Consider the following 18,397-nt stretch of genomic DNA (forward strand, 5'->3'; position numbering starts at 1 on the left):
TACAAGGCCAGACTTTATTAACAAAATGAGAGAGAGAGACCCACCTAACCCGGGTGAGTTCGATCTAGCCCCAACCCAAGTAGGGTTCTTTCAAACCCAGATGCGGAATAGAGGAGGATGAAGAAGAAGAAGAAGAGAGAGAGAAAGAAAGAGAGATACCTTTTCGGTTGTGGCCGTCATTATCGTTGGAAGAGGAGAGGTGCCGTCGGAAGAGGAGGAGGAGATGAGAGGTCGGGTCAGGGAAGGAGGGAGATGGTTTTATATACTAAACCCCCACCCCCTTAATTTTTTTTAGGTCCAAAATAAACTCGGTCAGAGTTGATCGAGTTCAGATAGGACAAATATAACCCTGCGGTTGATTGCACCGGGTACCACAACCCCATCTTGTGGACGCGGGTGCAACACCTGGTTAGCCGAGTTTGTGTGACATAGATGATAACTAATCATTGAAATAGTGTGTTTGTTCATACATCAAAGTTTTTCTATAAATTTGTTTTCACAAACAATCATGACTCACAATGTTCCTATGTTATATCTATTTTCGCCCAGGGTTCTTATTACAGAGAAAATCTGCAATTAATCATTGTAGGGTTGCAGGACAAAGTTTCAACAGATTGTATTCGATGGATGCATTGCATGAAAAGTAATCCTCGATTCATGTAAATCTTGGTCTATACCATTTTTAATTCTTAGTTCTGACAATTCTTAAGGCTGTATATTTTCTATTTTTAATTATGGTTTTGAAAGGGTTGAAAATTTATCAAACACTTTATGAATCTGGATCTAGCTAAAATAGCCACACCGATTGACATCTATAAAACCCAATTTTTTAGGGTACCTTTGACACTCAAAAGATTCCCTGAATCTCTAGGTTTATTATGTACGGATCCGAGCTTATAAAGCTTGTACAAGACTGGTGACCTGGCCACCGGCCTCTCCCTTTCCTCTATGTTATCAACTGGCAGTGGCCTGGCCACTGGCCTCTCCCTTTCCCCTGCTCTCTCAGCGGGCTGTGGAAACCACTGCCTCTGGCAGTCAACCCTCTCACTCGTTTTCCCTCTTTTCGGAGGACCGAGCTAGGTGCGGTCCTATACCGATTTAGGATCGGGTGTGGCTCGACCTGACTGTCGAGCCCTAATCCCCCTCCTCCAACCTATTGTTGTATTCGAGCAGCAACAACAACTATTGCTGCTATCTCGAGTCGGGTCGAACCGAGCTCAACCTGATTCGGTCCAGCTCCGCTTGGCCGGCTCGAGTGCACCAAGTTTAACTCGGTTTCACCAAGCCAACTCGATCAGATTCTGTCCCTCTCTCTTGGTTCTCCTTGGCTCAGCTCGGCTAGCTACCAAGATTGGCTCAACTTCTACCAAGCCCAGCTCAGTCCAATCGAGTCAAACTAGGTTCAAGTTCGATCATTGTGACACGGTCATCGCCGCTAAATTTAAGAACTTAACCTCATTCCTTATACAGTGCGATAAAAACCTTTTGCAGCACACCATATCAATGCAACAGACAAGACTCCGTTTGTTTGGCATACTTACTGAGGCACGAACAATTTAATAGCTTATGGTCAAAATCGTCAGAGATTCAAACCTCTCTAAGGTAGGAGAAAGTTGCTTCTAATATATACATATTATATTTATGTCAAATATATATACATATGGTCTTAACTCAATGACACAATTTTGTGTATTATTGTCTCATTCTAATTAATTATGTCATTTATTTTATCGTTGTGTTGGCTCCAGTTTTACGCAATTACTCAGCTCGATGTATGATTTTATACATCGTGCTCTGCTTTATGCTATTTACTTTATCGCCGCATTGTAACATGCACAAGCACATGCTTTACGCAATTTACTTAGCCCGATGTATGATTTTGTACACCGGGTCTTGCTTACACAATTTACTTAACCAGATGTACAGTTTCGTACACCAGGGCTTGCTTGTACAATTTATTTTACTCGATGTGTGGTTTCACACACCAAACCCTATTTTATGTTATTTATCATGTCATCGTGGTATAATATGCATAGGCTTCTGCTTTAATATATATATATTTATCATACATACATATATAATTATATAGACTATGCTATTTTGTGTACTCTTGTTCTATATTTTAATTATGTGCACATTGATTTAGAGTACGCAGTTTTGCGATATCTTTGTTGAAACTCAATTTTTAAAAGAATCTTCATGTGAGGTTTCAAACTTGCATGTCCCAATGTCTCGAAAAGCAAAACAAGTGCTTTGCATTTGCATATTCGCAATATCTAGCAATTTCATACATAGCTTATCTTACGTATGAGGCAAAGCTCTCATGCTCACATGTATCAATGTTGCCACGTCCATGCTTATCGGACAAACTCTCTATCGTCAAAGAGTTCTTCTAAACATTTTTCTTACCTGGTTTGAACTTTAAAATAAGTTGAGATTGGCATGACTTAGGAATTCACAACTGAGTTTTCTCTTCGAACTAGCCTTCGACGATATGTGCGTTAGGTCCTTCTTTTCTATATTCAAAATAGCATGGATAATTTGCAGTCTAAGGCAAGAGATATTGTGTTTGTGTTTCTTTTTGAGAAACTAATATCTTTCTCATCATTGTAGTACTATTAGATATGTACGACATACTAGTACGTTGATGAATAGACTAGAGGTTTACGATAACCTCGTAGTGCGATAATGCAGCATATTAAAAAGAAAGTACATAAACAAAGATGATCGTCATCACTGGTAAGATGCTCAATTTGGTTTAATAGATCAGAGCATATTGAATGGGTTGCCAGATAAAGTAAGACCTGGCGTACCCATTCATCCTTTGATTCTGTCAAGAGAGAGGATAAAAGGTATAAACTCGCATGGACAATTTGTTAACAACTATGGACCTCGAGTGACAATAGCCTGACGTCCTCGTTCATCAAAGTTAGGGGACTGAACTACCAAATATTATCCTAGGTGATAGATTTCATTGACTTCTGCAGAAGTTTGGATGTATCCTCGGTTACAAGTTGTCTCTGAGAAATTCTCTCTTGGTCATTAGACTATCTCCTTTGAAGCAAATTCTACTAGTTGACTGGGGTATCAAAATACACGAAATAATAAATCCTCGAACACTCTCAATTATTTCTATATTTTGTCTTGTGAGTACCCGCATATCATAATTATCGAAACAAAATTATCATGTTCACCTTGCTTCTTTTTTAAATTGAATATTGTGAAATATGTTAATACATATGTTAATCTTATTTCGATGTCTGATATCGATGCATCTACCAGGCTTTCATGAATATAACCTATTTTATGAGATACAGATGACGATGAAGATGATGTTTTTTAGGCGATGCAATGATATCAAAAATCAACTCTCTCTGTTGTTTATTCATGAGCACGTTTTGTAATTTTGTATAAAAGTTTCTTTGTAATAACTCTTTCTGTATAAAATATTGTTTTTGAATCTATATGATTTCAAACAAATGTATGGAGATACGAACCTAAAGTGTTGAAAAGAAAGTTTGCCTATAAAGCGTCTAAGGTTCGTCGACTTGTTCTTTTAAAATATTGTTTTTCGCCAAAGTATCATTTTTAATTCTAAAAAGAATTATTTGTAAAGTTTCAATTTTTTTTCTTAAAATTTTACAAGTTCAGGATTTTGGGGCGTTACAATGAGAGAACTATTCTCACAAATATCGCTGATTTCAAAAATAGCATGCTATTGTGAAAGGCTGATATAATAACAAAATTCGATCTTTTCAAAATATTGCCTACTTCAAAAAATTCACATATACCAACATGATAAAAACAGCTTTTATGGTATTTTTATATTATGTATTTTTTCTTTACACTTTTTATATGCTTTTATATTTTATATGCCTTTTATATATGCCTATGTTTTCCTGAGTTTTCCCCAAGAAAAACCAAAAGTTTCAAAATATCATGAGATTTTCCCTTGCGCGATTTTCTTAAGAATGATGTTTATAACATATTGAGATAATGGTGTAATTTGCAATGCCGAGGGCGTAATTGCATTAATTAGTAAAATTATAGTTTCTGGACAAACTTTTTCAGATAATATGGCCAAGAAATAACCAAAATCATATAAAAAAACGTGATGTTATACAAATAACCATTATGGCCAGGATTTTGCACACTTATATTGGTGGACCTTTGTGCGAGATTGAAAGTGCAGCCTCTTTTGGCTTTGGTTTGCAGGTGAAACCAAGTTTTCTGAGTATGCCTTCTTTCTGGTAGATTAAGATGAATTTTCCTGCTCTTGGTCGCGATTAAATCAGGATGCATTTGTGCCAGGGATTCTTCTCAGCAGATGTACAATTTTGACTATGGTGTCATGATCTGGTTTACTGTAACTGCATTAGATGCTCTTTAAATTGTTTGAACAGGTGGAATTTTTGCCTGGAAATGTGTTCTTCTCAATGATGTTATGCTTCATATGACTCTTAAGCAAGGATGATGATCAGACATGCTCTTGTTATTTAATAAAAAAATTGTATTGCAGAGGTGATTACAAGTTGCAGTCCATTTGTTAATGATAATAAGGAAATTTTGGATGATGTCTGACAAGGTAGACCCTGAATGGGTTAACTGCAAAATTTTATTCTTTTTGTTATTTTGACCTCTCCCCAATGGCAATGGAACTCTATGGCTTGTTGAGCGGACCTACATCACATTTTATCTCCTATTACTTGCTGCCTCTCTCTCTCTCTCTAGATCACATTTTATCTCCTATTACTTGCTTCTCTCTCTCTCTCTCTCTCTCTCTCTCTCTCTCTCTCTCTCTCTCTCTCTATATATATATATATATATATATATCACATTTAAACCAAATATCACTCCATGTGAGGTTAGTTTTATGAAAAACAACAAAGAATGGGAAAAAAAAGAAATAACCACGTTTGTGTTTCATAGTGACCTGACCAAATGTTATCCCATATATATGGGTCATGTTTTCACAATGGTGCCATTAAGTACAAACACCTATAGATCTCTCATGTGCAGGTTATTTTGATCCAATCCGACCTCATGGATGGATTTAACATGTTGAAAATAGCGAGAACTGGATTTTAGATAATGTTTTTTTTTATTAAAAAATCAGTTTTATGACTCAGGAAAGTATCACACATTGTAGGCAGTTGATTTTTTAAACCTTACAAAAGCCATTATAGATTTGGTATTTGGATGATTCATGGTGTGATAATTGAGGGTTGCAAATGGATTGGATTCAGGATGGGTTTTTTGCAAATTTGGGATGTCTAGGATCCAATAAGATCCAACTCTCCAGTGTTTTATGATCCGAAATCAGAACCGTTTGCATCCCTGGATAATTCTAGTGCCAGAATTAGGTTAGATTTCGATTGTTCTATGTCCAGAGCCAATTATATAGCTCTTTAACCTGAACAAGATTTGATAGTACCAGGTGTGGGTTTAAGCAGCACATTATTTTGGAGAGGTTCTTTGGTCCCAGTCAAAACATGGTAACCAGGTCCAAGCATGAACCTACCTCAGATCTAGCCCCTACAAAAGGAGTGTTTTTATGTACCAACTTATCCAGATAAATGGGATAAAATGGGAAATTGCATTATGCTATGTAATAGAACATCCCAACTTATCCCAATTATCTGGATAAGTGTTGCATCCAGACACAGTATAAGATATAGATCTGCACACTCTTAAGAAAAATCTTTTCACATCATGATTCTGCACTATTTTTCCCATTGAAGAAAGTAATGAGCTGGGAAAGTGGACTCAAGGAGCCATGAATTGGAAGTGTTCCAAGTTAGAAAGACTAAGGGTCTCCCAATAATGAAATTTGCAGGATGAAGCACCAAAAGAGTTTCATTAATCAACCAATATACACTTCCAACAGAGTACACCCTTCCCTTTAAGCACATGATAGAGTAGAAAAAACATCCCCACAGAATATAAAACAGTGTAGCACTTCACTTGATGTAGTAGGGAAGGTTAAGGACATAGAGAAGGAAGTAGGCCCAGATGACACCAGAGATGCCCCCAAAGAAGAACCCACCAGAGAAGGCAGCCCAGCCATCTGCAGTCTGTAATTTATCAGCTTCCTTCTTTCTTCCCGTCAGTGTGAGGGTCGGCGCGGCCGAGGGCTCGCCTTCTTTGAATGATGCTACGCCATAGATGGTCAGGCAGATGCTGAGAATCGCAACCAGCCCACCAGCAGCTAAGGACCCTGCAGCTCCATGATAAGGAGTGTTCCTCAATGGACCAGTCATAACAAAGGGTCCGACTAGGAGGTAGCCATGGGCTAAGCCCACCTCGATGCCCCGGAGAAGTGGGCTCACCGAGGTCCGGTATGCGGGCAAGTTGGAGAGGTACCAGGCTATCAGTGGGCTGGAAGTAATGGGGGTCTCTAGGCTTCCAATGAAGGGATCACCATTGAGTGGCTCTATCACTTGGTAGGTTGGCTGCAACCAATGGAACAGTAAGAACCTGTTAAAGGGAGATCCCCAACTGGGTCTACATTTTTTGGTTAATTTGGTAGCTTTTAAGGGGTTGTTTAGATGCACACACTTTACTTACCCAAACGATTGGGATAATCTAGGATCTTCATTAGGGGTGCCAATGGGTCTGGTTTGACCCGGACCCGACCAGTACCAAACCTATAGGGTCAGGTTTTGGTGATAAAAAAAAGGTCCATTAGAAATTGGGTCGGACCCAAAGGGTCTGATTAATAACAGAGCTGGGTATGGTTTGTGAAATTTTATACTAGACCCCGGTCCCACCGAGTTTTGTCTGTGATTTTCAATATAAAAAGATAAAAACAATATTATTTTACCAGGTCTGGTTCATGTAATCCTTATAGGATCCGGGTTTGGACCCGGCACCTCAAAACAAATCAGGTTTGGACTCACCTGGGTCTGAACCAGATCCGACACACGTTGACACCCCTCATCTTCATGATAGAATATCCCATTTATCAAGAGAACAGGGTGCATCCAAAGTCTTTGGTTTTTATGCACCAACTTATCCCATTTACATGTATTCTATTCACAAACTAGTTGGATCTGGATTCAGATGGAGATAGATGTAAAGCTCTAAAACATAATCAAATCGGTTTAGTTAATAGGATCTAGAATGATTTACAAAATTGGTTGGTTCGGTATCTGATCCGAACCCGATATGTTGGCTTGAATCCATAAATGATTTGACTTTGACTGAGCCAACTTGATGAACCTATTATAGTCCCATTGACTTTGACCCACTTTGGTCAAGTCAGGTGGGACTTGGCCGTCTCTTCTGCAGTCAATTTTGATTAGGGATGGCAGTGGACCGGGGGAAACGGGGCCCGCCCCATTTGGATCAGGAATGGAGGACATGAAACGGGGGAAGGAGACCGTGATGAACTTATGCTTTCCCTGTCTTGCCCCCACCTTGCTCTGTCCCGTCCCCAATCCCCGTTAGTAAAATGCTAAAATACTCTTTAGGGGTTAAAATCTAGGGGAATGGAAGCACTAGCAGGGATGATGGGCTGAATTTTGAGACAAGGTGGGGGTGGAGACCTTGTCCCCCACCCTGGTCCAGTGCCAGTGCCAGCTTTGATAATTGAAGAAGGCTGGGTCCGGATCAAACGAGTCGCAACCTTTTGGTGTGACCATGTTTGACCCGGACGGAGCTAGAGTTAGCCAACTACAGTCGACTAATTCCTTTGACATATAACAAAAATTCTTATTGTACCTTTTCGAAATTTGCAAGTGTATTTTTATAATCAAGTTTCAAGAGTTTAATTACCATTTGCTAAAAAAAAAAGATAGTTAATCGTTTCAATATATCGCCAAAACGGGGATATTTTCTGACAAAAATTCACGGTTTTTAAAGAATTGCAGAACTTGCGTTAACACCACCATCAAGGTGCCCCAAAGGGGGTTGGCGTAGTGGGGTGGGGCCTTGCTTGCTAAACCGGCAGTCAAAGTTCGATTCTCATGGGCGTGGCTCCTCTGCGCAAGCCAACGCATAGCATATAAACCTTGCAGGAGTCCTAGCTTAGGGGTTTTCTTCAGGTTATAAAATTTAAAAAAAAAACACACACACACCACCAAAGCGGATTAAAGCAATTACAGAAACCCTGGTGGCTTTTTCGTCATTTTCGAAGGAAGCGTTCAAGGAGGAAGGCGTGTTTCCGCCTTACCTTGTCCGTCTGGACGGCTCTGATGGTGAAGGATGACGTCCTCTTGGAGGGCAAGACTCTGAGTGGAATTCCAGAAATGCCCTTGACAGGAAAAAGCCCCCTCGTGATGATTGGGCTCCGGCTCCCTTTGAGTTGGCCGACGATGGCCGGAGTCGATGATGCTACCGACGACGCCATTCCCTTCTCCGGTAACTCTCTCTCTCTCTCTCTCTCTCTATATATATATATATATATATATATATTTATATAATGTTGGGGAGAAGAGAAATGTAAAGAATAAAAGAAAATTGGGGATAAATTTTTTGGAGGAGAAAATGAATGACAATGGATGAGGTGTCAAGATGGCGCCTCCCAGTTGGATGAATGGCCAGCCAAAGAACTCTTATCTTATCTCTACTACTACATTACCGATCCACCCTTTGACTTTGAGTCAAGGACGAGAAGCTATCTCAGGTTTTGCAACGTGGGCGGCTTAGGATGAACGATCACGGATCTTGGAAATCAATCGCTGGCATGTCACGGGGCCAGTTGTACAACGCAAGGGTGGTTTTGGAATTAAGAATTTCGCGTCTGGGATGGATCACGAACGACACATCATGGGGGCAGAGCTTTCATGACTTTCTGGTGGTGGAACGAACGGGGCTTATTTTACAAACTCACGACAAATGTATCCTTTTTTCTTATAAGGCTGTTGATGACTGCACCTACAGTCCATAGTACGGGTGTCAATGGGTCCTGTTTGACCCGAACCGAACCCTTACCAAACCCTATAAGGTCAGGGTTTGGTGATTAAGAAGCATGATTAGAATCCAGGTTGGACCGGAAGGGTCCGATTAATATATGGATCCGGGCATGGTTTGTGAAATTTCATACAAGACATAGTTCTGATTAAGATTCATAATTTTTCAATGTAAAAACTATAAAAGATATTATTTTACTGGATATGGTTCATGTAATCCTTATATGATTCATGTATGGTATTTTTTTTATGGCGGGTTCGATTAGACCCAGGTTCGGACCCAATACCATCATCTCAAGTCAGGTTTGGGTCTTGTTCTACCTAAGTCAGAATCAAACCTGACCCGTTGACACCCCTAGTACATAGGAAAGGGAAACAAGTCAGCTCATAAAAAGCTCATTCAAACTTGTAAAAAAAGTTCAATAAGGTAAATATGAACGATAGGTACATGGCTAAACTCGACTTGTACAAGTTCGTTAAGTAGTAACATATATGTTTTCGATATATTTTTACTTGTTTTTTTTGTAATATTGTTTTTTAGCTTTAAAACAATATAAATTTTGTATAAACAAGCCAGCTCGAACTTGGCTCGTTGTAAGCTCGAACTGAGCCTGGCTGGCTACAGGAATGAGCCAAGCTTGAACACTTGAAGCTCTACTCCTTCAGCTCGTTTACCAACCCTACCTGCAAATGGGGTTGGACCAAGATCAAACTTGTCTTGAGTTTACTCGTTTAGCTGACAAGGATAAACTTCTTCTGGCCATTAATGTAGGGGTGGAGCTACATACTTTCCACGGTGGGCAAGTGCCTGCCCTGACCTTAATGTTGTGCCCATTCCTCCTTGGCCCCTCTCTCTCTCTCTCTCTCTCTCTCTCTCTCTCTCTCTCTCTATATATATATATATATATATATATATATATATATATATATATATATATATATATATATATATATATATATGTATGAAGAAATAGCATAGAAGAACTATAAGCATTAGTATGCCAATAAAAAATGGAAAAAAACTAAAATATCAACTTAATTTTGTTTTAATTAAGGCTAGGCAGGGTTCACTCATCTACATAAATGAGCGAAGCCCACACTAAGACTTAATTAATTAGGCTCTTTTACTTACATGAGCCAAGCACAAGCTCTAAGCAAGTCTCATGACCTAATTTGATGTGGGTTCAGATTTAGGATTGGGCATATATTTTATGTACGCCCATTTGGGTTAAGGGGCTTTGGTATATTATGAAAGAAAAAACTAAAATTCAGGCACCAAATCTATATGATAGCTACAATCTTTAATTAATTTAAAAAATAAGAATTAAATAGAATAAAGTGATTGCAACGAAATTCAAAGCTTACTCTACGTTGTGATTGTGATCGCATTGGGACCTTACAAATACAAACAAAAATGGTGGAGAGAGAGAGAGAGAGAGAAAATGGATTCACTAAACTGGCTTATATTTTTAGAAATATGTAGGATTTAGATCGATTACCGATCAATGAATTCACGATACTGACTTATAATTTTAGAACTTTTTAGGATCTTGATTGATTGAGTACTGATATGACATTATATGGGCTATATATAGCCTATGCTGTCACTATAATGCCACCGAGTTAGAAACTAATTTTAAGAAATTAGGAAATGAAGAAGGCTATATATACCTTCAATCCCCCTTGGTTCTGCCCCCTCCCCCCCCCACATATATATACTTTCAAGACCCTTCGAGACTACATGAAGTTAGCAATCGGGCCAGCTCATTTGCTAACGGATCGGGTTTTGGCCTGGTTTTTAATAGGCTCGGGTTTGAAGAGAAGCTCATTGGCTCAACGGGCTAATGTGAAGCGAGCTGGGTCCAGCTCGGCCCAGCGTGACCCAATCTTGAAATGCATAAATGCCTGACTGAAATTATGGGTTAATGAGAGAATAGCAAGTTTTTATGCAACTAATTTTTAATTAGTATAACTAATAACAAGTCTCTATGCAATTAATTGAGTAAATAATAATAGTTATCAAAGTTATTATGTAAAAAAAAAATTAAAATTTTTATATTATTAAAAAATTTAATAATAACTCGGTCAGAGCCCACCCCACGTTTTATAACTAGTCGGGTTTCAGCCAGATATCTAACCGGCCCGAGCTTAAAATCATGATTCAAACCCAGCTCATGGCGAGCTGGGTCGGCTTGGCTCATTGGGCTGCCGGACCGGTTGCTCACCCGTACTTAAAAGTGGACATGGTCTATTAAGGGAAGAAAAGGAAAAAGGTTAACGTGGGACCCACAGAGCCTAAGGTGTCACTTTTTTGTTGGTTATATGACGGTTTTCCTATCATCGTTTACCAGAAGGGTTCGGTTGAGGTGGCGCCTCCTGTTCCAGTCGTTTCTCGGCTCTCACCCCTCTCTCTCTCTCTCTCCCATTCATATTTTTGGCGTTTGTTTTGAATGATGGGCTGATGATTCCCACCAGAAACAAAATCCAATCTCCTGTCTCTCTCTCTCTGCCCCCTCAAAAAACTCTAGAAATCTCTCCTCCTCCTTTCTTCCCTGTTCTTCTTAATCTTCTTTTCCTACCTGAATGAAGAATCTGGCGGAGAACAGGAAGAGGGTGACGGCCATCGCAATGAGGGGGAGTTCGGTCTTCCCGAAGGCGGAGGACGATGACGACGGAATTGGTCCGGAGGACGATGGAGGAGACGACGGGGACGGGGACGGGGACGGGGACGGGGACGGGGACGGGGACGGGGACGGGGACGAGGAGTTCTTCCACGAGGAGGGGGCGGAGGAGGACGGATTCTACGTCCCGCCGGTCAACTTCTCCATGGTCGACACCGGAATCTACCGGTCGGGATTTCCCCAGCCGGCGAACTTTCCGTTCCTCGAGACCATGGGACTCCGCTCCATCATGTGCGTAAGGGAAGAGGGAATGACCCTCTCTCTCTCTCGTTGCTTTTGTTTGCTCTTTCATCGAGTCTTTGTTTTTTTGTTTTTTATAACCCCAAGAAACTGCACCTGGCTCGAAGGCCTAGTCTCGCTAGCTCAGCCATACTTACAGTTATGGTGCCGGCGGCATAAAACTCCGAGGCTAGAACAGTAGGAACTCCGCCTCAGGCCTATGCAGAGGGCGACGCTCATGAGAATCGAATCTTGACTTAACTGCCCGTCTAGCAGACAAGGCCTCACCCCACTACCCAAACCCCTTGGGGGCTGTCTCATCGAGTCTTTTTCTTTTTTATGAAGATTTTGTAGAGTTTTTATTTTTGACGAGAAGAAGGATCGGTGCTTTATTTTTTAAGGTTTAATTAAGTTCTGTTAGAATCCTGTTATGAATTTTATATTTCTTGTTCCTCTTCAAATTTGGTGTGAATTTTTTTCTTTTACTATTTTTGGTGGGAATTTTGTGGCTTCCTGATATTTTTTTAACCCAACGTGTTTTTATCTTATTGATAACCTCTCATGAGATTTAGAATCTCGTGCAAATGAGAGATTGAATCTCATTTTTGTAACTAACCAAACACCGGAATTCAGAAAATGAAGATGAGAAAGGAAGTGAATCTGAAATCACATGAGATGCAACCAAACATGTCATAAACTCCGGAAGTACTGTACAGGAGGAGTTGGACAGGGTTTTAGTTTTCCCGTTTTCTATTTTTCCATAATTTAGCTTGAGATATGATTAAGGTTGTCTCGAGATCGTTCTTTTTGATGCATAGGCAGCATAGAAGACGAAACACAAGAATATCATAATTTTGTGCGTCTTGTGTTATATTAGTGTTTGTATTCGTGATTACATTATCATCTTATTGGTACTTTTAATGATGGTTTGCAAGAGATTTATTGGAAGAGAATGATGTATGTGAATCTCATGTTCAATTGATCATTGCATGACCATAATCGCGTCCTGTATGAGTACAAATTTGTATTTTGTTCTGTTTCTTTTTGTTCTCTGTTTTCAAACATTTTGAAATACCGAGATTCACACCCAGGCTTGTTGGCCATAGCAAACATATTACCATTAGATTTATAAGGAAGAAGATAAAAGGGCAACGGGGAGCTTCTTAGGTGTACAATTGGCGGTTTCTCAACCATGTTTGTTGTGAAGTACTTTTCAGAATTGATAAGCATAGGTCTGAAAATCAGTTTCTTTTGATTTCCTTTTCCAGATGTCTTTGCCCTGAACCATATCCTGAAGCTAATGCTGAATTTCTTCGATCTCATGGCATCGGGTTTTTTCAGTTTGGAATAGAAGTAAACAAGGTGATTGTCTTGTATTCATTTTTCAGATCTTATCTTGTGTTCTTTTGTAGTGATCTGACAATGTTGAAATATCTTTCTATGGGTTCTGTTGAAAATATGATTGGATTGAATCGATGAGTGCTTGCAATATTATAAGTGAATTTCAATTGTGCAATCCATTCACAGTTTGTTATTACTTTTACGTGAAATTCATTTTTGTGGAAGCATGAATAAGTGAACTCTCTCTCTCTCTCTCTCTCTCTCTCTCTCTCTCTCTCTCTCTCTCTCTCTCTCTCTCTCTCTCTCTCTCTCTCTCTCTCTCCTGTTTCAGTCGTTTCTGTCATTATTTACTGTGGTTAAAATGTGTAACTGTGACTTCTAGAAACAGGAGTTGCCAAAAATATAAGAATACAAGTTGGTATATGAAAAAGTTGAGGAAGCATCTGCCTTTTTAAAATTTTAATAGCACCGTTTGTATGGGGTGCATGGGTAACATGTTTTTTACAACAATGAAAAGTACAAAACGAAATAGAAAAATCCTTACAATGTCTTTTGAAATGTTGTAATTTTGATTTTTTTTTTATAAAATAACATTTTTTTGTCATGGGTGCCCCTGCTTCTGCTTTTGTATAGTGTATGAAAATTGCAGCTTTTACTTCCCTAAGTATACACATGACTTTCATTTCTGATCATTATGCATTGGAGAAGAGGAGCCTTCCAATGGTGGGTTGTAGATTTTTGACCTTCCATTGGTTGAACGGTCCCCTTTCCCTCCCTATATATATAGTATATTTTTATATAATTAGTAAGGTGATCAGGGCATAGAAATCTTGAGCTGAATATTGTTTGGCTGCATGAAGTGTTAGCTGATGCTATCTTTTACCATAAACACTGTCATTATTTACAGGAGCCTTTTGCCAGCATTCCTGTGGATACAATCATGGACGCTCTTGTGGTTCTGACAGGTAAAAAACTTGAAATATAATTCAAATTGTGCTTTCAAGTGCCAAGAATTTGCCTTATTCATTTACCCTCTTTTGGTGGTTCAGATGCTAAATATTATCCTCTTCTTATTCATTGCAAACGTGGAAAGGTATTAGGAGTAAACAATGTAGTTTTTGTTTCTTTTTCGCATCTTTTAAATTCATACATCCCTTGGGACACATACTTCTCCCTTTGTTGCACAATGCACATGGCAGAGGGTGCCAAACATTAGATGAGTTTGTCCTCTTGCAGACACGCTAACATGGCTAGTTCATGCATGTTTTGTTTTGGTGCTGAACTTTTTTCTTTGTTCACGTTCTTGCAGCACCGCACTGGTTGCCTTGTGGGGTGTTTTAGGAAATGGCAAGGTTGGTGTTTGGCTTCTGTGTTCGAGGAATACCAGCGTTTTGCTGCTGCCAAAGTCAGAGTTTCAGACATTATGTTCATCGAAACGTTTGATGTTTCTAAATTGAGTCAAGCTCTAAATGACAGTTCAAATCAGAATCATGGAAGCGCTCCTTGCAATAGGTGTCACTAGCTTGCCTCTGGTTTCCATTTTGCCTTCAATTCTTCAATTTTCTCTTTGTGTATGTAGCTATTTCTTACACAGATTATAAGAAGCCATTTTTGTTGTTAGATTGATTCCCTTATCCTCATGTTCCACTGTTTGAGCAACATTATTAGAGTTCATTTTAGCCTAAAGGCTCCATTCTTACATCTGTAAGTTTGTAAATTTCAAAATTCCAAAGGAAAGCGTGCATAATCGCTCTTGAATTTATTTAAGATATATTCAACAGCGGAGGATGTAATACCCGCAATCTTTCGAGGAATTTTCGTATTCTCTTTACTGAATAATAAATCAAAAAAATTGTATGGAACTAGGCACTGAGAAATAGGGTATGTAGGATTTCAAAAATTTCTCTAAGGACAAGAAAACACCCCTACACTCTCAAGGGTTTCATCGACTTTGTGGAATTTCATTTCTTCATAAACGATTTTTGAAAAATGCGAATTATCCTTACGAATAATATGTAAAATAAATGAATTAGATACATGGAAATTCAAATTTCAATAAACAAAATCTATTTACATCTAAGCCTAATCCAAATTTCATTTAGTGTAATTTTATGTAATTTTACATTTGAATTTTTATAGAATTTCATTTGAATTAATTAATAATTTAATTTAGCATAATGAAACTCACAAATTAATTAAATTTTATAATTAGGTAGGAGTCCATAGGTAGGTCGTTCCATTCTATGTAATACTCCAATATAAAGATTTAAAAATATAAAAATCAATAAAAACTTTAAAATCAAGTTTTAATTAAAACTTACCTAATTCCAAGGCAAGTTTTGAAAAGTTAAAACTTCCTTATTTTGATTTAAGGCTATCTTAGAGAGGGGAGTCCCCTCCTAGATGATTTTAGGAGGGGGAGTGGCTTGACCAAGGTGAGAAAAGGAAAACAAAAAAGGAAAAAAAAGAAGAGAATTAGCCAACTTGATTGCCAAGTAAGCAAGTTAAACTTTCTTCCAATTTGGAAAGGGGGTCGACCAGCCCTTGTGCTTCTATATATAATATAACACATATAGTATACATTATGATATATATAATATATATTTAGATACCCTAAGTTAACAAAAAGCAAATGCAAAAAAAAAAAAAACTTAGAAAAAAAGGAAGTAGAAATTTTTTATTTGGAAACTAGCCTAGATTTAAATCAAGAGCTAGGATTTATTCCAGCCCTTGACCCTTCTCTAAACCCTATAAGAATAGACGAGGGGCACACCACCACCACCTCCTCTATTTGTCCTCCGTTAGTTTTTTTTTTTTTTAGTTTTTTTCCTTCTCTCAAATTCTCCACTTCTTTTCTTCTTTCTCCATGCCAAAATTTTGGTGTTTTCACCGTTGGCTCAACAAGGGAGACACCCACGTTCGTGCAAGGAACTAAAGGAAGTCGGGGGTAAGGCCGTTGCTCGTGTTGGACGGTCGGCTCATGCTAGAAGATTGACTTACGCGCATAGTAACTGATTTTTGCCAAAAAGGTAAGGGGTTCTATGCTCTACATATACATCAAAATTTGTGGGCACTAATTTCTTCAATTTTTCATAAAAAATAGACATTAAACCATGCATCTCACACGTGGGTTTGCCTTAGGGCTGTCAAAATATAAGGTAGAAAGGAGTTTTTGAAAGAGAACTCTTCTAAAAATTGATTTCTCATAAATAAAATCCCTAAAAATTTAAAAATATATATGTTACTCAATTATTTTTTTATAAATTTTGGTTAGAATTAATAAATCATATTCATATGAATGTATTGTAAAAATTAGAATGATTTTCATGGTTGTTTTCATAAGAAAATACGTGTTTCATATTATCGGGTTTCTTAAAAAAAAATTGATAATTTTAACAAAAATCATGTTATATCAGATTGATTTCACGTGAAATTTAATTAGAAAATATAGTGTATGTGCATGTAAACACCCTAAATTTATAGCATAAGTTTTTAATTTTATTTCATAATTTTTTTTTGTGTTTTACGTGTTTAATGAAAAAATTTACCGAATCTATTTATAAGGAAATAGGCTTCGGGGAGATGGGTATGTTTTCCGACCTAACTGCTACGAAAACATGACTTGTTCATGGTAGAGTAGTTAGAAATAATTTAGATGTAGTCTGTGTGAATTTTGGAAAAGAAATTATGTGAAAAAAATTCAAAAATACGAATTCAGGTGGCCTATTTTGCCCCCACCCGAATGCATATACCCGTCAATACATATTTTTGACCAGACACCCGACCGATAAATCATTCGTATCTCTCTCATTCGGAGGAGTTTTGATCATCAATTTTTTGCATTGGAAAGCTAACAAAATTTCACAGCTATTGTGAAATTTTGAGCTCTGTTCATGGATTGATCACTGTTCTGCGATAGTCGAAACAAAAAAATATAGGTCTATAAAAAAATGTTCATAATTCTCTCATACAAATGAATTTTTATGAACAATTTGGAGTATCGAAAAGCTGACAAAATTTTCTATAAACTGTAAAAAATTCAGCTCTGACTATCGAATGAAATTTTTTTGTAGCCACTATAACAGTCGAACATAGTTGGGTTTTCACGAATTTGGAACCGATTTAGGACCCGGCTAGCTCTTTGTTGCGAAATTTATACGTATGGGTGCATGCTTTTATAAATGAATGTGTAGCTATTGTGAACTGTTAAAAATATGAATTTATTGCAAGGAACTAATGTGTGTACTCATGAGACACAAACTGACCATTGTGCTAAGGCACAAGCTCACCTTGTGGCCTCCATCGAGTAAATGGACCAAAGTATCCATGGTGTGAATTTAATATGATTGACATGCTGCATTTTTGACATGATACAGACATGAATATGTTGTTAAGTTAACTATTGGTTGGTTGCATATAGTTGCAAAAGAAGTTGTTGTGTTCTTAGTGCATATGGGCTTCAAACTCGAAGATGAATTAAATCTATGTAACCTTATCAAGCCCAACACCCAATTGCATAATTTAACGAATTGAGCATGCTGAAATTTCTGCATGTGACTGCCTTGTATATGATATGATTGATATAAAATGGATGCATCTACTGTTTAAATAAATTTTATTTTCTTGTTTATACATTCACACATGATTTTGAAAGGAATAAAGCATATGTTTTGATCTCGAACTAAGGGTTTTGAAAATATATCCTTAAGCCTTGAAGTAGCCGAATTCATGAACTGAGACTGTTAAATGGATGTTGCATATAAAACAAATACTTAAAGGATTAAACATATACTTAAAGGATTAAACATATAACATTAAAAGATTGATACTCACTAAAAGATGGTGAGTGGTACTAGTATGGCTTTGTGGGTATTGATTTGAGCATGAAATGTTGATCCTTCCCAACCATAAAGATAGGGAAACCCTCTACATTAGACAACAATGTGGATGTATAAAATCTCATGAGTAAAGTTTGATGCATTGGGATGGTAGTGTGAGAACTTCTCTCGCTCTTTGCGTCTCTCACCCGGCACTGTGAATGGTGCATGACCAGAATAAAACCACCCTTGATTGAAAACATCGTCTGTGTTGTGATCCTGACCCAGGACTTTTGCCTGTATTTATACATACAAGGTTTTGAAAACTATAACTTAAATGATTGTGCATTAGATAGGCATGGCATGCATCATTTAAGAAAGAATGGTTAATTAAAAATAAGAAATAACTCATGCAAATTGACTTCTA

At 38.0% G+C, this 18,397-nt stretch overlaps 2 protein-coding genes across 2 annotated transcripts; one reads left to right on the forward strand and one right to left on the reverse strand.

The window, feature by feature from the left end:
- Positions 1–5,829: 5,829 nt before the first annotated feature.
- LOC149833337 (photosystem I reaction center subunit XI, chloroplastic-like) lies at positions 5,830–8,526 on the reverse strand. Its single transcript, XM_090015054.1, has 2 exons — positions 8,174–8,526; positions 5,830–6,452 (listed from the first exon to the last, which is right to left on the reverse strand). The coding sequence occupies exons 1-2, from the start codon at positions 8,348–8,350 to the stop codon at positions 5,961–5,963; spliced, it is 669 nt and encodes a 222-aa protein (XP_089871180.1). The 5' UTR covers positions 8,351–8,526; the 3' UTR covers positions 5,830–5,960.
- Positions 8,527–11,385: 2,859 nt separating this feature from the next.
- On the forward strand, positions 11,386–14,773 carry LOC149833338 (inositol diphosphatase DSP4-like). The gene is made up of 5 exons (XM_090015055.1): positions 11,386–11,824; positions 13,081–13,174; positions 14,061–14,118; positions 14,203–14,246; positions 14,463–14,773. Exons 1-5 carry the CDS (start codon positions 11,496–11,498, stop codon positions 14,673–14,675), a joined length of 738 nt encoding a protein of 245 aa, XP_089871181.1. The 5' UTR covers positions 11,386–11,495; the 3' UTR covers positions 14,676–14,773.
- The last annotated feature ends 3,624 nt before the right edge of the window (positions 14,774–18,397 follow it).

The sequence above is a fragment of the Nuphar pumila genome, chromosome 7 (assembly GCF_984573655.1).
Source record: "Nuphar pumila chromosome 7, dmNupPumi1.hap1.1, whole genome shotgun sequence".
Taxonomy (NCBI): Eukaryota; Viridiplantae; Streptophyta; class Magnoliopsida; order Nymphaeales; family Nymphaeaceae; genus Nuphar; species Nuphar pumila.